General features: G+C 39.4%; 1 protein-coding gene across 1 annotated transcript; it reads right to left on the reverse strand.

The window, feature by feature from the left end:
- On the reverse strand, positions 1-26566 carry LOC307171487 (uncharacterized protein; the record flags this gene model as incomplete). Its single annotated transcript, XM_079893140.1, has 9 exons — positions 1-454; positions 1215-1637; positions 2781-3203; positions 3985-4407; positions 9343-9795; positions 14041-14463; positions 17554-17976; positions 26100-26368; positions 26477-26566. 9 exons carry the CDS (start codon positions 26564-26566, stop codon positions 1-3), a joined length of 3381 nt encoding a protein of 1126 aa, XP_079749266.1.
- Between the last annotated feature and the right edge of the window lie 156 nt (positions 26567-26722).

Raw genomic sequence — 26722 nt, forward strand, 5'->3', positions numbered from 1 at the left:
TCAACAATCAAAAGCATGTAAGTTCAGGTACCTCAGCTGTGAGATGTAGGGCAGACACTGAAGGAAACTCTTCATTTCACTCTCTTCCTCTGAACATCCTCTCAGATCTACTGGTTTCTTCTCTGTCTGGAGTTTCAGCACTTCCAGGAGGACGGAGGTCTTTCTCTCTGAGAGATCTATGATCCAGACATCAGGTAACTGGAAAACTGACTGTAATGCTGGAAGGAAACTCCTGCCTGTTTGAGTCTCATAGTTCTTCACATGTGAGTAAAGATACAGCAGGAAATCACTCTGAATAATTCTGTCAGTCTCTTGATAAGGAAAAGATGTGTAGATGCAGACTGATGATAACAGTTTCAGCATCTGCTCTCCTGTCTGTGTCTCAGTCTCTGCTGCTTTAGTGGAGAGTCTCAGAAGAAACTGCACAGCATCACTGATATTCCTGTAGTCAAACCTGTTTCCAAAAGAAAATTAAAATATTATATGTGTGTATCAATCTATCACAAGGGAAATATGAGTATTTAAATATTAATTAACTATAATGAATAATTGTGTGTCTGATTGGTCCAGTCGGCACATATGAATAGACATTTCACAGAACTCTGAAAGGGGTCACACACACACACACACACACACACACACCGAATGATAAGCGCAGCGATGGGTCTTTAAAATTGAAACACATCGTTTTCTATGATTGTATGAACACCGGCAGTGTCACTCAACGTCTGTCCGCGACGCACAGATACAACACTGTTCATAATCCTGACGCACCACAGAACATAGTTTTTAATTTAATTACATTCAATTTGTCCAGAATTGTTGTTCATGTACATACTGACTTCACCCTGAGCTGCAAGATACATTTAGTTTTACATTCATAGTTTTACAGCTTGAATAAAGTCTAAACATGAATAAAGTCTAAACATATTGGAAAAATGTATAATAAACATAACCCTATCTAATCTTTCATTTTACCCTATTGAGCCATCGCTATTATTAAACTTAAGTATAGTATATTATTTTCATTGAAAGAAAAAAGTTTGGTTACTTTTACAATCTTTTACTGTATATAATGCAAATCTTTTATAGTTTTGTGGACTTCAAAATTGAGCTTGCAGGCATAAAATTAGTTTCAAAAGGATTCAAAATACAGTGAAGTGAAACTGATCGAGAAGTAGGTACAGTAATTGAATATCCAAAAGTTCAGGTACCTCAGCTGTGAGATGTAGGGCAGACACTGAAGGAAACTCTTAATTTCTCTCTCTTCCTCTGAACATCCTCTCAGATCTACTGGTTTCTTCTCTGTCTGGAGTTTCAGCACTTCCAGGAGGACGGAGGTCTTTCTCTCTGAGAGATCTATGATCCAGACATCAGGTGACTGGAAAACTGACTGTAATGCTGGAAGGAAACTCCTGCCTGTTTGAGTCTCATAGTTCTTCACATGCGAGTAAAGATACAGCAGGAAATCACTCTGATTAATTATGTAAGTCTCTTGATGAGGAAAAGATGTGTAGATGCAGACTGATGATAACAGTTTCAGCATCTGCTCTCCTGTCTGTGTCTCAGTCTCTGCTGCTTTAGTGAAGAGTCTCAGAAGAAACTGCACAGCATCACTGATATACATATAGTCAAACCTGTTTCCAAAAGAAAATTAAAATGTTATATGAGTAGCAATTTAGCTCAAGGGATATATGAATATTTAAATATTAATGAAATATAATGAATAATTATGTGTCTGATTGGTCCAGTCGGCACATATGAATAGACATTACACAGAACTCCGAAAGGGGTCACACACACACACACGCACACACACACACACACACACACACACACACACCGAATAAGAAGCGCAGTGATGGGTCTTTAAAATAGAAACACATTGTTTTCTATGAGTGTACGAACACCGGCAGTGTCACTCGACGTCTGTCCGCGGCGCACAGATACAACACTGTTCATAATCCTGATGCACCACAGAACAGTTTTTAATTCAATTATATTAAATTTGTCCCAAATTGTTGTTAATGTACATACTGACTTCACCATGTGCTGCAAGATACATTTAGTTTTACATTCATAGTTTTACAGCTTGAAGTAAAGTCTAAACATGAATAAAGGGTAACAATTTATTTTCGATAGTCCACTTTAGACATTAAACTAACTATAAGTAACTTTGCAACTACACATCAACTAACTGTCATTAGAGTATTAGTAGACTGTCTGATTAATATCTGCTAATACTTTATGGTGATGCTCCCCCAACTGACATTCTACTGACTATAAGTAACTTGGCAAATACAAGTCAACTTATTCTACTAACCTGAACCCTAACACCTAACCATAAACTAACATTCTACTGACAGTCTACTAATACTCTAATGAGAGTTAGTTGACATGTATTTGCAAAGTTACTTATAGTTAGTAGAACGTCTAAAGTGGACTATCCACATAAAGTGGAACCGAATAAAGTCTAAATATATTTGAAAAATGTATAATAAATGTAACCCTTTATAATCTTTCATTTTGCCCTGCTGTGCCATTGCTATTATTAAACTAAAGTATTGTACATTAATTTAATTGAAAGAAAAATAGATACAAATTTGGTCACTTTTGCAATCTTGTACTGTACATCACGTAAATACATTATAATTTTGTTGACTTTTAAAATTGAGCTTGTAGGCATAAAATGTGCGCAGATTCAAACCGATTCAAAATACAGTGAAGTGAAACTGATTGAGAAGTAGGTACAGTAAGTGAATATCCAAAAGTTCAGGTACCTCAGCTGTGAGATGTAGGGCAGACACTGAAGGAAACTCTTCATTTCACTCTCTTCCTCTGAACATCCTCTCAGCTCTACTGGTTTCTTCTCTGTCTGGAGTTTCAGCACTTCCAGGAGGACGGAGGTCTTTCTCTGTGAGAGATCTATGATCCAGACATCAGGTGACTGGAAAACTGACTGTAATGCTGGAAGGAAACTCCTGCCTGTTTGAGTCTCATAGTTCTTCACATGTGAGCAAAGATCCAGCAGGAAATCACACTGTTTAATTCTGTCAGTCTCTTGATAAGGAAAAGATGTGTAGGTGCAGACTGATGATAACAGTTTCAGCATCTGCTCTCCTGTCTGTGTCTCAGTCTCTGCTGCTTTAGTCAAGAGTCTCAGAAGAAACTGCACTGCAAGACTGATTTTCATATAGTCAAACCTGTTTCCAAAAGAAAATTAAAATCCTATATGTGTAGCAATCTATCACAAGGGAAATATGAGTATTTAAATATTAATTAAATATAATGAATAATTGTGTGTCTGATTGGTCCAGTCGGCACATATGAATAGACATTTCACAGAACTCTGAAAGGGGTCACACACACACACACACACACACACACACACATACAGAATGAGAAGCGCAGCGATGGGTCTTTAAAATTGAAACACATTGTTTTCTATGAGTGTATGAACACCGGTAGCGTCACTCGACGTCTGTCCGCGGCGCACAGATACAACACTGTTCATAATCCTGACGCACCACAGAACATAGTTTTTAATTCAATTACAATAAATTTGTCCAGAATTGTTGTTAATGTACATACTGACTTCACCCTGTGCTGCAAGATACATTTAGTTTTACATTCATAGTTTTACAGCTTGAATAAAGTCTAAACATGAATAAAGTCTAAACATGAATAAAGTCTAAGCATATTGGAAAAATGTATAATAAACATAACCCTATCTAATCTTTCATTTTACCCTATTGAGCCATCGCTATTATTAAACTTAAGTATAGTATATTATTTTCATTGAAAGAAAAAAGTTTGGTTACTTTTACAGTCTTTTACTGTATATAATGCAAATCTTTTATAGTTTTGTGGACTTCAAAATTGAGCTTAAATGCATAAAATGAGTTTCAAACGGATTCAAAATACAGTGAAGTGAAACTGATTGAGAAGTAGGTACAGTAAGAGAATATCCAAAAGTTCAGGTACCTCAGCTGTGAGATGTAGGACAGACACTGAAGGAAACTCATCATTTCACTCTCTTCCTCTGAACATCCTCTCAGATCTACTGGTTTCTTCTCTGTCTGGAGTTTCAGCACTTCCAGGAGGACGGAGGTCTTTCTCTCTGAGAGATCTATGATCCAGACATTAGGTAACTGGAAAACTGACTGTAATGCTGGAAGGAAACTCCTGCCTGTTTGAGTCTCATAGTTCTTCACATGTGAGTAAAGATCCAGCAGGAAATCACACTGTTTAATTCTGTTAGTCTCTTGATAAGGAAAAGATGTGTAGGTGCAGACTGATGATAACAGTTTCAGCATCTGCTCTCCTGTCTGTGTTTCAGTCTCTGCTGCTTTAGTCAAGAGTCTCAGAAGAAACTGCACTGCAAGACTGATTTTCATATAGTCAAACCTGTTTCCAAAAGAAAATTAAAATCCTATATGTGTAGCAATCTATCACAAGGGAAATATGAGTATTTAAATATTAATTAAATATAATGAATAATTGTGCGTCTGATTGGTCCAGTCGGCACATATGAATAGACATTTCACAGAACTCTGAAAGGGGTCACACACACACACACACACACACACACACACACACACACACACACACACACACACACACACAGAATGAGAAGCGCAGCGATGGGTCTTTAAAATTGAAACACATTGTTTTCTATGAGTGTATGAACACCGGTAGCGTCACTCAACGACTGTCCGCGGCGCACAGATACAACACTGTTCATAATCCTGGCGCACCACTGAACATAGTTTTTAATTCAATTACATTCAATTTGTCCAGAATTGTTGTTCATGTACATACTGACTTCACCCTGTGCTGCAAGATACATTTAGTTTTACATTCATAGTTTTACAGCTTGAATAAAGTCTAAACATGAATAAAGTCTAAGCATATTGGAAAAATGTATAATAAACATAACCCTATCTAATCTTTCATTTTACCCTATTGAGCCATCGCTATTATTAAACTTAAGTATAGTATATTATTTTCATTGAAAGAAAAAAGTTTGGTTACTTTTACTGTACTAGTGCAAAATGCCCGTGCAAAATCAGTTTTTGTGTGTGTTTTTAGTAATTGTTGGTTTGGTGTATTTGAGTGCTCATTGTTACAATTACACAGCAAAAGTTCAGTGACTTTTTTATTTGTGCATGGTAGAAAGCAAATACTGATACTGACATACAATAAATGTGGAAAATTGAACTACACGATTCAGGGAGCAGGCTACACAGTGAACTCCGAGAAAACGATACTTAAGCTCCACTGCTTTCTTCGACCCTCTCTGTCTCTGGTCCTGGGCTGTGCTCACTCAGTGTCAGTGTGAGAGGGGGAGTGGCCAGCGGCTATAGTGGCAAAAGCCAACAATATATTTTGCATTTCTAATCAAAACGTCAAACTTGGCACTGCACTTACTCATGCCCGTAGCAAGACACCGGTCAAGTTTGAAATCCATCGGACTAAAGGTTCAAGAGATATGCGAATAACACACACACACACACACACACACACAAAGAAAGACGTTTCTGTAATTTATAGATAGATATAATATACAGAAGTAAACAGAGTAGGTGACTTACAGATTTCAGGGAGCAGGCTACACAGTGAACTACGAAAAAACGCTACACTTGAGCAAACAGTTTGTGAATAGGTTACTACAAATGGTGGCCGTGAATAAAATATAATATTCAGAAGTAAACAGTGTAGCTGTTTACCATGTGTTTGTCAGAATGTTTATTTTTAAACCACAACCTTCTAAGTGCTTCTTTTACTGATATTTTTCACAATATCTTTTGCATTTCTAATCCATACAACGTCAAACTTGGCACTGCACTTACTCGTGCCCGGTCAAGTTTGAAATCCATCAGACTAACGGTGAACTCTGAGAAAACGCTACGCTTGAGCAAACAGTTTGTGAATAGGCTACTACAAATGATGGCCGTGTAAGAGACTGTGAACGCATTGAATAGGATATGTTTAGTTGGTGATTAAGCGCACCAGAATGAAATATAATATTCAGAAGTAAACAGCATAGCTGACATATAGATTCAGTTTACATCCACAAATGAATAAGCGCGTTGATTCAGGGAGCAGTGCAAAGTGCCCGACTGCCCGTGCAAAATCAGTTTTTGTGAGCTGATCGCCATCAAAAAAGTTGAGGAGATATTTCTTAGCGATGGCTGATTTCAACAGTTTCAATATGATAAAAAATAACTTTTATATTGATTCAATGGATTAATTGCATTTTGAAAAAAAAAAGTGTCATGAATTTATTGCATTTTTGGGAAAAAATAATCCGTTTCAAAATCTGGATTTGAATTTTTTATGTTATTATAACCTAAAGATGCTATGTGAAAGTTTGAAACAGAAAATAGTGGTTTTCATCTTGCCACTTTCTTGGTAAAGAAAACACATTTTTTCTCAAATTAATCAAAACTAGTGCAAAAAATGCCCGTGCAAAATCAGTTTTTGTGTGTGTTTTTAGTAATTGTTGGTTTGGTGTGTTTGAGTGCTCATTGTTACAATTACACAGCAAAAGTTCAGTGACATTTTTATTTGTGCATGGAAAGCACACAGTGAACTCCGAGAAAACGCTATGCTTGAGGAAACAGTTTGTGAATAGGCAACTACAAATGATGCCCGTGAAAGAGACTGTGAACGCATTGAATAGGATGTTTAGTTGGTGAATAGCATAGGCTACTATTACACAGTAGCGATAGCATTAAGCGCACCAGAATGAAATATAATATTCAGAAGTAAACAGCATAGCTGACTTACAGATTCAGTTAACATCCACAAATGAATAAGCGCCTCAATTCAGGGAGCAGTGCAGAGTGCCCGTGCAAAATCAGTTTTTGTGAGCTGATCGCCGTCAAAAAAGTTCAGGAGATATTTCTTGCGATGGCAATATGATCAAAAATAACTTTATATTGATTCAATGGATTAATTGCACTTTGAAAAAAAAAAAAAGTCATGAATTTATTGCATTTTTGGGAAAAAATAATCCGTTTTTATAATAAATCTTTGAAAATGAATAAGCGCCTCAATTCAGGGAGCAGTGCAAAGTGCCCGTGCAAAATCAGTTTTTGTGAGCTGATCGCCGTCAAAAAAGTTCAGGAGATATTTCTTGCGATGGCAATATGATCAAAAATAACTTTATATTGTTTCAATGGATTAATTGCATTTTGAAAAAAAAAAAGTCATGAATTTATTGCATTTTTGGGAAAAAATAATCCGTTTTTATAATAAATCTTTGAAAATCAAAATCTGGATTTGAATTTTTTATGTTATTATAACCTAAAGATGCTATGTGAAAGTTTGAAACAGAAAATAGTGGTTTTCACACATTTAGTGGTTATCTCACATTCGAGAGATATGCGAATAACACACAGACAGACGTTTCTGTAATTTATAGATAGATGGATTTATCACGTTCTGGAACCAAACTATAATATTCAGAAGTAAACAGTGTAGCTGACTGAGTGTTTATTTTTAAACCACAACCTTCTTGGGGCTTCTTTGACCGATACAACCCTCTAATGTCAGAATGTTTATTTTTAAACCACAACCTTCTTGGGGCTTCTTTGACCGATACAACCCTCTAATGTCAGAATGTTTATTTTTAAACCACAACCTTCTTGGGGCTTCTTTGACCGATACAACCCTCTAATGTCAGAATGTTTATTTTTAAACCACAACCTTTTAAAAATGATATATTTAACGATATCTTTAGCATTTCTCATCCAAACAACGTCAAACTTGGCACTGCACTTACTCGTGACCGTAGCGAGACACCTGTCAAGTTTGAAATCAACAAATGATGCCCGTGAAAGAGACTGTGAACGCATTGAATAGGATATGTTTAGTTGGTGAATAGCATAGGCTACTATTACACAGTAGCAATAACGTTAAGCGCACCAGAATGAAATATAATATTCAGAAACAGCATAGCTGACATATAGATTCAGTTAACATCCAACATCCACAAATGAATAAGCGTGTTGATTCAGGGAGCAGTGCAAAGTGCCCGTGCAAAATCAGTTTTTGTGTGTGTTTTTAGTAATTGTTGGTTTCTTGGTAAAGAAAACACATTTTTACTCCAATTAATCAAAATGGATTTATCACGTTTTGGAACCAAACTATAATATTCAAAAGTAAACAGTGTAGCTGACAGATTGTCAGAATGTTTATTTTTAAACCATAAACTCCTTGGGGCTTCTTTGACCGATACAACTCTCTAATGTCAGAATGTTTATTTTTAAACCACAACCTTCTAAAAATGATATATTTAACGATATCTTTAGCATTTCTCATCCAAACAACGTCAAACTTGGCACTGCACTTACTCGTGACCGTAGCGAGACACCTGTCAAGTTTGAAATCCATCGGACTAACGGTTCGAGAGATATGTGGTTAACAGACACACAGACAGACAGACAGACAGACAGACAGACACACACACACACACACAGACAGACAGACGTTTCTGTAATTTATTTAAACCATAAACTCCTTGGGGCTTCTTTGACCGATACAACTCTCTAATGTCAGAATGTTTATTTTTAAACCACAACCTTCTAAAAATGATATATTTAACGATATCTTTAGCATTTCTCATCCAAACAACGTCAAACTTGGCACTGCACTTACTCGTGACCGTAGCGAGACACCTGTCAAGTTTGAAATCCATCGGACTAACGGTTCGAGAGATATGTGGTTAACAGACACACAGACAGACAGACAGACAGACAGACACACACACACACACACAGACAGACAGACGTTTCTGTAATTTATAGAGAGATGGATTTATCACGTTTTGGAACCAAACTATAATATTCAGAAGTAAACAGTGTATCTGACTGAGTGTTTATGTCAGAATGTTTATTTTTAAACCACAACCTTCTTGGGGCTTCTTTGACCGATGCAACCCTCTAATGTCAGAATGTTTATTTTTAAACCACAACCTTCTAAAAATTATATATTTAACAATATCTTTTGCATTTCTCATCCAAACCACGTCAAACTTGGCACTGCACTTACTCGTGCCCATAGCAAGCCACCTGTTGATTTTGAAATCCTTCAGACTAACGGATCGAGAGATATGTGAATAACACACACACACACAGACAGACAGACAGACAGACACACAGACAGACAGACGTTTCTGTAATTTATAGATAGATATAATGCAAATCTTTTATAGTTTTGTGGACTTCAAAATTGAGCTTAAATGCATAAAATGAGTTTCAAACGGATTCAAAATACAGTGAAGTGAAACTGATGGAGAAGTAGGTACAGTAATTGAATATCCAAAAGTTCAAGTACCTCAGCTGTGAGATGTAGGACAGACACTGAAGGAAACTCTTCATTTCACTCTCTTCCTCTGAACATCCTCTCAGATCTACTGGTTTCTTCTCTGTCTGGAGTTTCAGCACTTCCAGGAGGACGGAGGTCTTTCTCTGTGAGAGATATATGATCCAGACATCAGGTGACTGGAAAACTGACTGTAATGCTGGAAGGAAACTCCTGCCTGTTTGAGTCTCATAGTTCTTCACATGTGAGCAAAGATCCAGCAGGAAATCACACTGATCAACAGGATCATCATCATCATATTCATTCCACTCTTGATCAAAAGGGAAGGTTTTGTAACTGCACACAGACGACAGCAGAGTAGAGAATCTTGTTCCTGTAACTGTGACATTTTCTACAGCAGCAACACTGAGATTCAGCAGGAATTTCACTGCAGACTTCTTTATTTCATCATTATAGAACCCAAACCTGATACAATACAGAGAAGTAAAAATCCAGTTAATTTATGACAACATACAGCATTTATAAATCAACTATATAGTGCACAAAACAAGTATTCTGATAAGAAAAAACTTAACAGCAACATTTATATTTATATAATATGACAGAATCTAATGACATTTGTTACACTTTTTTTCAAGGTCCATATACAGTATAACGTTAGTTGAGGTTTATTGAACCAGTTTGATTTTCCTGACTATTTTCCAGCTTCTCTGTGAACATTAGAACTACAGTTTTTTTCAATCAATTTTACACATTTCTGCATCCAAAGGTAAACACAAAACAATACTTTTTAAATTATCCATTTAATACACAAAGACTAAGCTTTTTTAAACACTAGTGCAAAATGCCTGTGCAAAATCAGTTTTTGTGTGTGTTTTTAGTAATTGTTGGTTTGGTGTGTTTGAGTGCACATTGTTACAATTACACAGCAAAAGTTCAGTGACATTTTTATTTGTGCATGGTAGAAAGCACATAGTGAACTCCAAGAAAACGCTATGCTTGAGCAAACAGTTTGTGAATAGGCTACTACAAATGATGCCCGTGAAAGAGACTGTGAACGCATTGAATAGGATATGTTTAGTTGGTGAATAGCATAGGCTACTATTACACAGTAGCGATAACGTTAAGCGCACCAGAATGAAATATAATATTAAGAAGTAAACAGCATAGCTGACTTACAGATTCAGTTTACATCCACAAATGAATATTAAGCGCGTCGATTCAGGGAGCAGTGCAAAGTGCCCGTGCAAAATCAGTTTTTGTGTGTGTTTTTAGTAATTGTTGGTTTGGTGTATTTGAGTGCTCATTGTTACAATTACACAGCAAAAGTCCAGTGACATTTTTATTTGTGCATGGTAGAAAGCAAATACTGATACTGACATAATGACATACAATAAATGTGGAAAATTAAACTACACGATTCAGGGAGCAGGCTACACAATGAACTCCGAGAAAACACTACTTAATCTCCGCTGCTTTCTTCGACCCTCTCTGTCTCTGGTCCTGGGCTGTGCTCACTCAGTGTGCAGTGTGAGAGGGGGAGTGGCCAGCGGCTAGAGTGGCAAAAGCCAGTGTGTGCTTCTTTTACCGATATATATTTAACAATTTCTTTTGCATTTCTAAACCAAAACACGTCAAACTTGGCACTGCACTTACTCATGCCCGTAGCAAGACACCTGTCAAGTTTGAAATCCATCGGACTAACGGTTCGAGAGACATGCGAATAACACACACACACACACAGACAGACAGAAAGACGTTCCCATAATGTATAGATAGATATAATATACAGAAGTAAACAGCGTAGGTGACTTACAAATTCAGTTAACATCCACAAATGAATAAGCGCGACGATTCAGGAAATGTGAAAAATCAGTTTTTGAGTGTGTTTTTAGTAATTGTTGGTTTGGTGTGTTTGAGTGCTCATTGTTACAATTACACAGCAAAAGTTCAGTGACATTTTTATTTGTTGCATGGTAGAAAGCACACAGTGAACTCAGAGAAAACGCTATGCTTGAGGAAACAGTTTGTGAATAGGCAACTACAAATGATGCCCGTGAAAGAGACTGTGAACAAACACATTGAATAGGATATGTTTAGTTGGTGAATAGCATAGGCTACTATTACACAGTGGCGATAACTTTAAGCGCACCAGAATGAAATATAATATTCAGAAGTAAACAGCATAGCTGACTTACAGATTCAGTTTACATCCACAAATGAATAAGCGCGTTGATTCAGGGAGCAGTGCAAAGTGCCCGTGCAAAATCAGTTTTTGTGAGCTGATCGTCGTCAAAAAAGTTCAGGAGATATTTCTTAGTGATGGCTGGTTTCAATATGATAGCATTTTGAAAAAAAAGTGTCATGAATTTATTGCATTTTTGGGGAAAAATTTATAATCTATTTTTATATCTATTTTATAATAGATCTTTGAAAATCAAAATCTGGATTTGAATTTTTTATGATATTATAACCTAAAGATGCTATGTGAAAGTTTGAAACAAGAAAATAGTGGTTTTCATCTTGTCACTTTCTTGGTAAAGAAAACACATTTTTACTCAAATTAATCCAAATGGATTTATCACATTTTGGAACCAAACTATAATATTCAGAAGTAAACAGTGTATCTGACTGAGTGTTTATGTCAGAATGTTTATTTTTAAACCACAACCTTTTAAAAATGATATATTTAACGATATCTTTAGCATTTCTCATCCAAACAACGTCAAACTTGGCACTGCACTTACTCGTGACTGTAGCGAGACACCTGTCGAATTTGAAATCCATCGGACTAACGGTTCGAGAGATATGTGGTTAACAGACACACACACAGACAGACAGACAGACGTTTCTGTAATTTATAGATAGACTAGTGCAAAATGCCCGTGCAAAATCAGTTTTTGTGTGTGTTTTTAGTAATTGTTGGTTTGGTGTGATTGAATGCTCATTGTTACAATTACACAGCAAAAGTTCAGTGACATTTTTATTTGTGCATGGTAGAAAGCACACAGTGAACTCTGAGAAAACGCTATGCTTGAGCAAACTTATGCTTTGTGAAAAGGCAACTACAAATGATGCCCGTGTAAGAGACTGTGAACGCATTGAATAGGATATGTTTAGTTGGTGAATAGCATAGGCTACTATTACACAGTAGCGATAACGTTAAGCGCACCAGAATGAAATATAATATTCAGAAGTAAACAGCATAGCTAACATATAGATTCAGTTTACATCCACAAATGAATAAGCGTGTCGATTCAGGGAGCAGTGCAAAGTGCCCGTGCAAAATCAGTTTTTGTGTGTGTTTTTTAGTAATTGTTGGTTTCTTGGTAAAGAAAACACATTTTTACTCAAATTAATCAAAATGGATTTATCACGTTCTGGAACCAAACTATAATATTCAGAAGTAAACAGTGTAGCTGACAGTGTTTATGTCAGAATGTTTATTTTTAAACCACAACCTTTTAAAAATGATATATTTAACGATATCTTTAGCATTTCTCATCCAAACAACGTCAAACTTGGCACTGCACTTACTCGTGCCCGTAGCGAGACAACAGACATACAGACAGACACACAGACAGACAGACGTTCCTGTAATTTATAGATAGACTAGTGCAAAATGCCCGTAAAAAATCAGTTTTTGTGTGTGTTTTTAGCAATTGTTGGTTTGGTGTGTTGAGTGCTCATTGTTACAATTACACAGCAAAATTTCAGTGATATTTTTATTTGTGCATGGTAGAAAGCACACAGTGAACTCCGGGAAAACGCTACGCTTGAGCAAACAGTTTGTGAATAGGCTACTACAAATGATGCCCGTGAAAGAGACTGTGAACGCATTGAATAGGATATGTTTAGTTGGTGAATAGCATAGGCTACTATTACACAGTAGCGATAACTTTAAGCGCACCAGAATGAAATATAATATTCAGAAACAGCATAGCTGACTTATAGATTCAGTTTACATCCACAAATGAATAAGCGCGTCGCGATTTGCCCGTGCAAAATCAGTTTTTGTGAGCTGATCGCCGTCAAAAAAGTTCAGGGGATATTTCTTAGTGATGTCTGATTTCAACAGTTTCAATATGATAGCATTTTGGAAAAAAAGTTTCATGAATTTATTGCATTTTTGGGGAAAAATAATCCGTTTTTATAATAGATCTTTGAAAATCCAAATCTGGATTTGAATTTTTTATAATATTATAACCTAAAGATGCTATGTGAAAGTTTTAAACAGAAAATAGTGGTTTTCATCTTGCCACTTTCTTGGTAAAGAAAACACATTTTTACTCAAATTAATCAAAATTGATTTATCACGTTCTGGAACCAAACTATAATATTCAGAAGTAAACAGTGTATCTGACAGAGTGTTTATGTCAGAATGTTTATTTTTAAACCACAACCTTCTTGGGGCTTCTTTGACCGATACAACCCTCTAATGTCAGAATGTTTATTTTTAAACCACAACCTTTTAAAAATGATATATTTAACGATATCTTTAGCATTTCTCATCCAAACAACGTCAAACTTGGCACTGCACTTACTCGTGACCGTAGCGAGACACCTGTCAAGTTTGAAATCCATCGGACTAACGGTTCGAGAGATATGTGGTTAACAGACACACACACAGACAGACACACACACAGACAGACAGACGTTTCTGTAATTTATAGAGAGATGTTGAGCAAATGGCTATACAATATCAGGTACCTCAGCTTTGAGATGTAGGACAGACACTGAAGGAAACTCTTCATTTCACTCTCTTCCTCTGAACATCCTCTCGGATCTACTGGTTTCTTCTCTGTCTGGAGTTTCAGCACTTCCAGGAGGACGGAGGTCTTTCTCTGTGAGAGATCTATGATCCAGACATCAGGTGACTGGAAAACTGACTGTAATGCTGGAAGGAAACTCCTGCCTGTTTGAGTCTCATAGTTCTTCACATGTGAGTAAAGATCCAGCAGGAAATCACACTGTTTAATTCTGTCAGTCCATTGATAAGGAAAAGATGTGTAGGTGCAGACTGATGATAACAGTTTCAGCTTCTGCTCTCCTGTCTGTGTCTCAGTCTCTGCTGCTTTAGTAAAGAGTCTCAGAAGAAATCTGTTTTGAACACTTTCATTCAGATTAGAGAATCTGTAACAAAATGGAAATGAGAATAATGTGAATAAATAGAGATATCACAGAACTTATTATAGCTATGACGACTAAATAATACAAATTAAAATAATGTGTTGTTTGTTTCCTGTTTTCAGCTCACATTGTTGTAAACACTTGAGACAGAACATCAAATTAGTCATTAAATACTGACAGAGTAATTAACACTTTACATTTACATTATATTTAATCATTTAGCAGACGCTATTATCCAAAGCAACTTACAAACGAGGAGAGCAATAGAAGCAGTGAAACTAACAACAGGACAACAATATGTAAGTGTTGTTATGATTTCCAGTTTAGTCTAACGCATTGTGTAATGTTTTTTTTTTTCTTTTTTTTCATAGAGAGTAGAAGAGAATAGAAAAGAAAGCGTTAGTATTAATGGATCAAGTGTTGCAGAAAAAGATACATCTTCATTCGTTTCTTGAGAATGGCTACGGACTCGGCAGCACGGGCTGAGTTCGGCAAGTCATTCCACCAGCAAGGAACAGTCAAGGAAAAGGTCAGTGAAAGTGATTTTGTGTCTCGCTTGCAGAACACAAGTTTCTGGATGGCACGTAAGTCTGGAGTAATGAGTTTAGGTAAAAGGGAGCAGAGCCAGTGGTTGTTCTGTAGGCAAGCGTCAGTGCCTTGAATATAATGAGAGACGCAACTGGCAACCAGTGCAGTTTTGTGAGGAGAGGAGTGACGTGTGCTCTCTTCGGCTCAATAAAGACCTCTCTAGCTGCAGCATCTGGATCAGTTGCAGAGGTTTGACAGTGCAAGCTGGAAGAGAGCATTACAATAGTCCAGTCTGGACAGAACAAGCGCTTGGACAAGGAGTTGTGTATCATGTTGTGATAGGAAGGGCATGAACCTCCAAATGTTGTATAAGGCAAATCTGCAGAATAAGGCAGTTCTAGCAATGAACTTTATAATGAATCCATTTTTCACCAAATATATTTGAAAAAGTATTTACCATCTTACTCTTTTCTTATTATGACCGCCGCTAGCATAGCTAGCGAAAGCGGTCATATAGGGATTGTCAAATTATTATTTATTTTTTTTTCCTGTCATCTACTGAATTTTTCATCAACGATACCAGGGACACCGAAACACCGGGGAACATGAAATTTGGTGGGCATGTAGGTCCCCGGGGGCCACTCCCCCCCCGCCCTGGGCCCCCCCAAACCCAAAAAATGCAGTTTTTCCTAAATAACTACCTGAACCGTGGCACCGAGGATGAAGAAATTTTTATGGTATGTTGGTCTTAAGGGCCCACATCAACCTAGCCCATAATCACTCATTTGTGATTTGCGCCCCTCCCATAAAAAATGAAAATGCAATATTATTCTGCTTTAATCGCCCCTATCTTCAGTTGAGATGTTCAGAACTGCACCATATTTCATGTGTATGATTAACTTGACATCCTCTGGGGGTATGCTAAGTTTCATAGAATTTCATCCATGGGGGGGTATAAAATAAATTCATTTATGTGCACATTTAGTGACTGTACACTCATCGGCCTGTAGATGGTGGTGTTGAGCGAAGGGTTGCTGGTTTAGGATGATACTGTCAGTGTCATGTGTGTGTGTGACAGTCTGTCACACACACACATGCAGGAATACAAACAAACGCAAGCATGCACACACACTGACATCCACACGCACAGACACACACCCATACACACACATACAAATCCACATGCACAGACACACACACACAAACACACACGTGCACACACATGTACGCACGCATACATACACGCACAGACACACACACACACAGACACACACATACACAAACACACACACATACACACACACACAGACAGACATGCACATACTACTACTTTTTTTAGGTATATACATAAACACGCAATACAGCCAAATTGCTCCACGTCATTTATTTTTGTGGAAAGCCAGTGCAGGCCTGAGCGGCGGTCATATTTTGTACCGCCATGCGGTACATCTAGTTTATTAAAGTGTTTAATTATTGAACAACATTATGTGCCCTGAAATGATCAACTTACATTTAGACTATTTTTCTAAGCTCAGCAAAACAATGGACTCTATTCAATTTATCAATTATAAACTACTCCAAATCATTTTCATCTATTTTCTATGCTTTCTAAAGTTGTATATATCTCAATGATTTGTTTTAAATGACTACATTACATAGCCTACAGTTATATTCAGAGAAGAGCATTTATATTATTTTGATTATAAGAGACAATGAAAAAGGATGGCAAATGGAGAAAGACGCTATTTGGTTCAACAGTCGTGGACAGACTTCCAACGTTCAACTTGATTTTTTTTATTGCAGTTTTTTTTAAATAGTTCTAAAAGTACTGAATTTGTCCTTACTGATTGTAATATAGTATTTTTATATATAGATGTGTGCATTGAATTGTGTTGTGAATCCAAAACTTTAACTTGCTGTATTAAAAATCAACATAGTAAATTAGCAATGTTTTTCCAAATTACACCCCAATTCAAAACATACATAAACAAAATACATGTTCTCATCAATGCCTTCCTAAAACATGTTTAATGATGAAAAATAACTATACATCATGAAATAAAATAACATCATGAATATCAATGCCTGGGTCTCTGATACCCCTTTTCCACCAAAGCAGTGCAAAGCAAACACGGTTTTAATGATAATTAAATTTTAAACGATAATACTAACCGTCAGTACATTTTATCGTGGTTTGTAGTGAAACCGGTAATCGTCCCATCCCTACTACTCGCGAACCAGTTCTTTGTGTTTTGACAGCCAAAGAACCGGTTCTCGGCCAGGAAAATTGGTTCCAAAGCGGCACCAACTCTTTGCTGGACTAGAACCGTTCTTTTACCACATCATGCTTACGTCAGGGGATGGGGGCGGGGTTATTGTCGAACTACTTCTCGAACGTAATATCTGTCTATAGTAATCTCTAGTCAGTGGAAAAACAAACAGGTTCTGAGAAGGTTCGCAAGTCGAACCAATTTTGAACCAGCACCAGTTCCGAACCAGTTCTTTTTTGGTGGAAAAGGGGTATGAGAGTTAAATCAATAATCAAAAGCATGTAAGTTCAGGTACCTCAGCTGTGAGATGTAGGACAGACACTGAAGGAAACTCATCATTTCACTCTCTTCCTCTGAACATCCTCTCAGCTCTACTGGTTTCTTCTCTGTCTGGAGTTTCAGCACTTCCAGGAGGACGGAGGTCTTTCTCTGTGAGAGATCTATGATCCAGACATCAGGTAACTGGAAAACTGACTGTAATGCTGGAAGGAAACTCCAGCCTGTTTGAGTCTCATAGTTCTTCACATGTGAGTAAAGATCCAGCAGGAAATCACTCTGTTTAATTCTGTTAGTCTCTTGATAAGGAAAAGATGTGTAGGTGCAGACTGATGATAACAGTTTCAGCATCTGCTCTCCTGTCTGTGTCTCAGTCTCTGCTGCTTTAGTGGAGAGTCTCAGAAGAAACTTCACTTCATCACTGATATACATATAGTCAAACCTGTTTCCAAAAGAAAATTAAAATGTTGTATGTTTAGGATTATATTTACTAATGAAATATAATGAATAATTATGTGTCTGATTGGTCAAGTCGGCACATATGAATAGACATTTCACAGAACTCTGAAAGGGGTCACACACACACCGAATAAGAAGCGCAGCGATGGGTCTTTAAAATTGAAACACATTGTTCTCTATGAGTGTACGAACACCGGCAGCGTCACTCGACGACTGTCCTCACGCACAGATACAACACTATTCAAAATCCTGCCGCACCACTGAACATAGTTTTCAATTAAATTACATTAAATTTGTCCAGAATTGTTGTTAATGTACATACTGACTTCACCCTGTGCTGCAAGATACATTTAGTTTTACATTCATAGTTTTACAGCTTGAATAAAGTCTAAACATGATGAATAAAGTCTAAACATATTGGTAAAATGTATAATAAACGTAATATCTATCTAATCTTTTATTTTGCCCTGTTGTGCCATCGCTATTATTAAACTAAAGTATAGTCTATTAATTTCATTGAAAGAAAAAAAGAAAAAAGTTTGGTTACTTTTACCATCTTGAACTGTATATAATGTAAATCTGTTATAGTTTTGACTTTTGAAATTGAGCTTAAAGGAATAGTTCACTTTAAAATGAAAATTTTGTCATCATATACTCACCCTCATGTTGTTTCAAACCTGTATGAATTTCTTTCTTCAGCTGAACACAAAGGAAGATATTTAGAAGAATGTCAGTAACCAGACAGTTTCTGGGTCCCATTGACTTCCATAGTAGGAAAAAAATATACTATGGAAGTCAATGGGACCCAGAAACTGTCTGGTTACTGACATTCTTCTAAATATCTTCCTTTGTGTTCAGCTGAAGAAAAAAATTCATACAGGTTTGAAACAACATGAGGGTGAGTATATGATGACAAAATTTTCATTTTAAAGTGAACTATTCCTTTAAAGGCATAAAATGTGTGCAGATTCAAACCGATTCAAAATACAGTGAAGTGATACTGACCTAGAAGTAGGTACAGTAAGTGAATATTTAAAAGTTCAGGTACCTCAGCTGTGAGATGTAAGACAGACACTGAAGGAAACTCTTCATTACTCTTCAACTCTTCAATGTACCTCAGTTTGAGGTACATTATGAGATGTTGCAACTGTAATTCCTCACCATCTTTCAAGAGCAAGCGGACATATTGTCACATTATAAACATCTCTCTCTCCAAATAGGCTTAATCATTTTATTAGCACTAAATAAATTAAAGTGTATTGCACAGTCGTTGTTATAGTCACTTTTAAAATCATGTCTTTTAGAATTATATCCTGGCCATGGATGCATTAATCATGGCATCTGTCTTTCTCTTTCAAAGATGTCAGATAAAAAGCAATTAAGCATCCTCTCATTCGCCCTGAGAGGAAAGTCCCCTAAAAAGGCCAGGTTAGAGGATGCTGGCCCAGAGAAGGTGGCAAAAAGGGTAGGCCCATTAGAGGAGGAGACAGTGCAGGTGTAAGGCATTAAGTCCAAAAAGGCAACAAACACTTAGTCTACAATAAACAGTCATAATCTCTCTCTCTCTCTCTCTCTGGTATATGAGCAATTATTAATAACAACAACAAAAACACTAATAATAATATTATTAATGAAACACCCCCATTCTCGTGACCCGTCCAACCTGCCCCCCCCTTTGACCCCCTGAAAGGGGGGGGGGGGATGTCACTCTTGTCTGTCTTCAAAACTTGAGAGCCCTGCACCATCACATCCGAGGTCCAACTACCAACCTGATACCAGCCAACAGGGGCGTAGCCAGAATTTTATTTTTGGGGGGGCCCATCTTAAAATGAGGGGGCAACTAATATATATATATATATATATATATATATATATATATACACATATACATTATATATATATATATATATATATATATATATATATATATATATATATATAGCCCAGGCTATAGCAGCCTACGACATAGCTCGGCGATTATTATCTTTTACAGGAGTCTACGAGGGCGATTATAAAAAGTGTCAATGATGTCATCTTACTCAGCAAATATATGAAGAGTTTGGTTCCAAAACGCGATAAACGTTAAATATATATATTTAGTTCCCGCAAAAATCTGTATTGTATCTGGTCGGTGTTGAAAAGTCGATACATCCGCTCAACTAATCACAGCGCAGTGAGCGCACCATTCCACGCTCTGTAGGCTAAACCGTAACGGCGGCGCTTTGAATAAACCCGGCATCCTAGTTTTCCTTCTACTTTGTGATCCACAAAAAAAAAAAAAAAAAAAAAAAAAAAAAAAAACTAATTTTGACGGAATTGGTGACCCTGTGGTGGTTTCTGCGGTGGGGAAGGAACGTAAGCCATCGAAATCTAATAATTTAGGCTACTTGAGGAGATTAAGAAGATGAGACACGCGGGAGGAGTAAAAATGCCGACTGTTGCTTGTTCTCACACGACAGCATCAAACTTCTGTCAGGCTGACACTTTGACCCCAGGGGATCTTTTGAAAAACTTTAAATTGTTTTACTCAAAGTCAACGAAAACCGAGCAGGACCAAGCCATTTTACAGCTGATCGCCGTAAAAAAAGTTCAGGAGGTATTTCTTAGGGATGGTGATTTAATGTCGGCTATTTTTAGTCCAGTGCCTGCAAGTTATATAAGATTAGTATTGACCAAGTTCAGAGGCTGTCATATGTGGATCAACTTACTTTGTTGTGTATTTTCAACAGTTAAAATATGAAAAATAATTTTTATATTGATTCAATGGATTAATTGCATTTTGGAAAAAAAAGTGTCATGAATTTATTGCATTTTGTTGGGAAACTAATCCTTTTTTATAATAAATATTTGAAAATCAAAATCTGGATTTGAAATTTTTATGTTATTATAACCTAAATATGCTATGTGAAAGTTTGAAACAAAAAATTGTGGTTTTCATCTTTCCACTCTCTTGGTAAAGAAAACACATTATTAGCCTACTCAAATTAATCATAATGGATTTATCGTGTTTTGAAACCAAACTCTTCATATACAACAGATATAGGCTATACAGGAAATGTGGTCATCACTGGTTGTGAAGGCGGTTCATCAATTGCAAACAAGTCATTGCGCATTGTGCCGATCTGAGTCGAAGTCTCACCGCTATTCCTGTGATGAAATATGTGCGTTTTTGTCTCCTAGCCGCTTCACTCGCTGTCGTCTTGTAGTAAGCTGAAGCAAACTCAGATGTAGATGGCTTATTTTCTCCTTCTCGCTCATCTTTTCGTGCGTAATATTGTACTTTGCACAACGCTGCCATTGTCACCGCATGAACTCTCACGCGAAGATGACAACGTAGGTTACGCACAACACGTCAAATCAAGTTTGAAAACAGCCGCATTTGACCAATCAGTATTTTGATTGGTCAATCTATCAATTAGACTAACACATCAGCAATTTCTTATTTTTCTTATTTTAAGCAATCAGAAATCTGAGGGGGCCGGACATGTAAATGCCTAGGCCCACCCAGGCCCCCTCGTGGCTACGCCACTGCCAGCCAGTTTACTTCGTTCGCATCCAACTCCTGCACCCAGGCAAGACTTAAAATGGACATAATTCTCGGTTCCTAATGCTTCTAAAAATGGTGACTATTACAAGAAACTGGCCCATGTGCTTGTGCCATGTCTATTTATGAAAAGGTTGAAGGGAATTTTGTTGTTACTGTTTTATGCTAAAAATCCTTTTGGATGTCCATAATCTGTTAATGCTTGGCATAAACATTAATCTGTGGTAAAAGATAACTACAGCTTACAAGTGTAAATTCAGCCGTAGGACAATCAAAGGCTACACTCGACTTAAAGCAGCAGCACAAACAAACAAGATGTCACGTAAAGACACCCCATGCAGGTCCAGCTCATGTGAAATAAGGCTAACAGAGAAAGGCCAAGAGATGCATGACCAAGACGCCAGAAAACGTGAGAAAGCATTTAACAAGACCTATGACTCTTGGAAGCTGGTAGCAAGGGAGGCTAGGACAAAATTAAAAACCCTCTGTTAATCAGAAGACCTAAATGAATTACAGCAAGACATTTAATCAAAGCACGATGACGTGGGCCAGCACTATGAACCTATCCTATGTAACAGTAACACCACACCAGAGATTGTAAAGAAAATGGATGCTTGTGTTACGCTAACAAAAGACATTTGTGACCTCATAAGTAACCGTCTAGAGATTATTAATCAAGATTATAATGACCAACTTGAGAAGGAAAGGATAAGAGAAACATTAAACAAAGATGAATATGGGTCGGTCTTTGGCCACACTAAAACTGAAACAGTAAGCTCAGCGGAGTCACCGGAGAGATTGAGCAACCACTCCAGCTCAGCCAGTACCCACAGCAGTAGAGTAGATGCACAAGCAGAGCTTGCAGCTAAGCTGGAACAATCAAAAGCCATGAAAGAAATCCAAGCACAGCAAGCACATCTTCACAAGTTAGAGGGTGAATGGAAACTTAGAGGCAAAAATGTTAGTAGAAATTAAACAAAAAGAGGTGGAAATGCAACAACAGTTGGAACAAGAGAGAACCAAATTGACAAAACTAACTCTGCTTGCTACAGAAAGGAAACTGAACCTCAATTAAATCCTGATGCTGCATCATTCCAACCTCACCAAGCTGCTCTTGAAGTGACAATGACCCAGGAGTCTGTCAGTCTAACCCAAGCAATCGCCAGCTCATTAAGCATGAACCAATTGACGGTCCCTGAACCAACCACGTTCAGTGGTAATCCTTTAGAGTTTACAGATTGGAAGATGTCATTCATAGCTCTTATTGACAGAAAACCCCTCCCACCAAGTGAGATGATGTTTTATCTCAAAAATTAACTTTCTGGAGAGGCGCACAAAGCTGTAGAAGGTTTCTTTTATCAAGATTCAGAGAGTGCATACAATGAAGCATGGAAAGTCTTACAAGACAGATATGGGAACCCGTTCATCATACAAAAGGCTTTCCGAGATAAGCTCATGAGATGGCCAAAGATCAACACAAACGACCCACTAGCACTACAAGAGTTCGTTGACTTCTTCCAAGGCTGCACTGAGGCGATTCCCCACGTCAAAGGACTAGCTATCCTTAACGATTGTGAGGAAAGCCACAAGTTGTCAAAAAAACTACCAGAATGGATTGTGCGCAAGTGGAGTCGAATTGTTGTAGAGGAACTTGACACATCCGGAAGCTATCCAGATCTTGCATGCTTCACAGAGTTCCTGAGCAAAGAGGCAGGGATAGCCTGTAACCCTATTGCTTCTCCATTGTTGATGAACTTCAGGGTCACAGATAAAAGATCACCAAAGAGAGCCAAAGCTCTCAACACAAATGCACAAACAAAGAGTTTCGCTCAGGAGAAACAAGAAACAAACAGCAGTAAACCAAAATCACCTTGCTCCGTCTGTAAAAGTGAATCTCATAACATCACCAAGTGTCCCATCTTCGCAGCGAAGAGTGGTGAAGACAAAAAGGCATTTATCTGTGAAAGTCAGGTCTGCTTTGGGTGCCTGAGGAAGGATCACATGACCAAAGATTGTAAAAGGCGACACACATGCAACATATGCAGCCGTTGTCACCCAACCTGCTTGCACGAAGACAGGAAACAAAGGCCTGTGGAAGCAACAACGAATAGCTCCACTTCCACAGAAAACCATGCAAGCTTGGAAACACACAAGGTTGTATCCCATGCATCAACACAATGTGCTTCCGCTACCTCAAGTATCGTCCCAGTCCTTGTGTCTTCGATACAAGAGCCACACAGAACAGTACTTACGTACGCAATACCGGACACACAGTGTGACTCAACGTTTGTCTTAGAAGATGTACTTGACAAACTGAATGTTGATGCCCAACCAGTAAAACTGAAACTGAGTACTTGTCACGATCACACACACGGAAAGGTAAGATCCAAAAGCAGTGTTTTATTAAAGGGTAATCCGTACTCACAACCAGTCCAGGCAGAGGTCAATAATCCAAAAGGCAATCCAAAAACATAAAAGATAAACACAAGAAACAGGCTTGAACTAACAACAGAAGTGTGGGGACAATATACAAGGACTCCGTGACAAACACTGAAACAGACAGGGTATATATACACAAGTGCTAACAAGGTGACGAGAAACAGCTGTAAGGCAATGAACAATCAGTGACAGACAGGATCATGGGAATTGTAGTGAGAATGCATAGACACCGTGAAAACTGAGGACCTCTAGTGTTTAACCCAGGGAACCACCAGACACTGTGACATAACCCCCCCTCTACGGAGCGGCTACCAGACGCTCCACGACAGAAAACAAAACTCGACAAAAGTCCAGGAGGGAGGTGGAACTGTGGGGGATTAGGGGGAGGGACGGAGGGCCAGGACCATGGGAGGGAATGGACACAGGGGATGACAGTTCATCGGGCGGCCTGGGCGGAGACGACCCTTCAGGTGACCAGGGCGGAACAGATAGTCCATTGGGCGGTCTGGGTGGAGACGACCCTTCAGGTGGCCAGGGTGGAGCAGGTAGTCCATCGGGCGGCCAGGGCGTAGACTTCCCCTCGAGCGACCACGGCGAAGACAACCCATCAGGCGGCCACGGCGAAGACTCTCCCTCGGGCGGCCAGGGCGGAGACGACCCCTCGGGCGGCCAGGGCACAGGAACAGACACCGGCTTAGGAACAGGAACAGACACCGGTTCAGGGACAGGAACCACCGGCTCAGGAACTGGAACAGACACCACCGGCTCAGGAACTGGAACAGACACCACCGGCTCAGGAACTGGAACAGACACCACCGGTTCAGGGACAGGAACCACCGGCTCAGGAACTGGAACAGACCCCACCGGCTCAGGAACAGACACCACCGGCTCAGGAACTGGAACAGACACCACCGGCTCAGGAACTAGAACAGACTCCACCGGCTTAGGAACAGACACCAACGGCTCAGGAACTGGAACAGACACCACCGGCTCAGGAACTGGAACAGACACCGGTTCAGGGACAGGAACAGACACCACCGGCTCAGGAACTGGAACAGACACCACCGGATCAGGAACTGGAACAGACACCGGTTCAGGGACAGGAACCACCGGCTCAGGAACTGGAACAGACCCCACCGGCTCAGGAACAGACACCACCGGCTCAGGAACTGGAACAGACACCACCGGCTCAGGAACTGGAACAGACTCCACCGGCTCAGGAACTGGAACAGACACCACCGGCTCAGGAACTGGAACAGACACCACCGGCTCAGGAACTGGAACAGACACCCGGCTCAGGCACCCGGCTCAGGAACTGGAACAGACACCACCGGCTCAGGAACTGGAACAGACACCGGTTCAGGGACAGGAACAGACACCACCGGCTCAGGAACTGGAACAGACACCACCAGCTCAGGAACTGGAACAGACACCGGCTCAGGAACTGGAACAGACACCACCAGCTCAGGAACTGGAACAGACCCCACCGGCTCAGGAACAGACACCACCGGCTCAGGAACTGGAACAGACCCCACCGGCTCAGGAACAGGAACAGACACCACCGGCTCAGGAACTGGAACAGACACCACCGGCTCAGGAACTGGAACAGACACCACCGGCTCAGGAACTGGAACAGACCCCACCGGCTCAGGAACAGACACCACCGGCTCAGGAACTGGAACAGACCCCACCGGCTCAGGAACTGGAACAGACTCCACCGGCTCAGGAACAGACACCACCGGCTCAGGAACTGGAACAGACTCCACCGGCTCAGGAACTGGAACAGACTCCACCGGCTCAGGAACTGGAACAGACTCCACCGGCTCAGGAACAGACTCCACCGGCTCAGGAACAGACTCCACCGGCTCAGGTTCAGGAACATATGTCACCGGCTCAGGTTCAGAAACAGACGCCACCGGCTCAGCGGCCTTCTTGAAGACACCGGATCCGGCTCGGCGGCGGCCATCTTGTCCGAAGACACAGGCTCGACGACGGCCATCTTGTCTGGATACACAGGCTCAGCGGTGACCATCTTGTCCGGAGACACAGGCTTGGTGGTGTCCATCTTGTCCGAAGACACAGGCTCGACAGATGTGACGTGAACAGTCTCAAGATCGGCAGACGTGACAGCCTCCATGTCTTGAGGGACGGTGGACGCCTGCTTCCCTCTCCTCCTTCGCCTACGATGGCAAGATGGTGGCATCGGATATACCACCTCTGGGGATGCTGCAGCGTCCTCGACCGCTTCAGGAAGTGTTACAGTCTCCTGCAAGGGTATGGTGGCCATCTTGTCCGGAGAGATGGGCGTAGCTGGTGTATCCCATTGGCTCCGATGGTGTAAATACTTAGTGAATCCCCAGAAATCCAAAATCTCAAGTCCGTTCATCTCCCACTGAGGCAAAGGATCATCAAGGCAGCTATTAAAAATATCTTTCAATGCTGCCTCGTTATACCTCATGCCTCTCGAGAGAGTCCAAAAAGTCTGCGCTAGACAACTCACCGTCTGGCCCCGCTGGCGTAGGTTTGTTAAATTGATGAAACGTGCCGTCCTCTCCTGCTTAGTGGTTGGGGGAAGGATATGAAGACCCATACTGCTGGATCTATGCAGTGTGACGGAGTCCTTCTGTCACGATCACACACACGGAACGGTAAGATCCAAAAGCAGTGTTTTATTAAAGGGTAATCCGTACTCACAACCAGTCCAGGCAGAGGTCAATAATCCAAAAGGCAATCCAAAAACATAAAA

Source organism: Squalius cephalus (assembly GCF_949319135.1).
Source record: "Squalius cephalus genome assembly, chromosome: 1".
NCBI classification, from domain to species: domain Eukaryota; kingdom Metazoa; phylum Chordata; class Actinopteri; order Cypriniformes; family Leuciscidae; genus Squalius; species Squalius cephalus.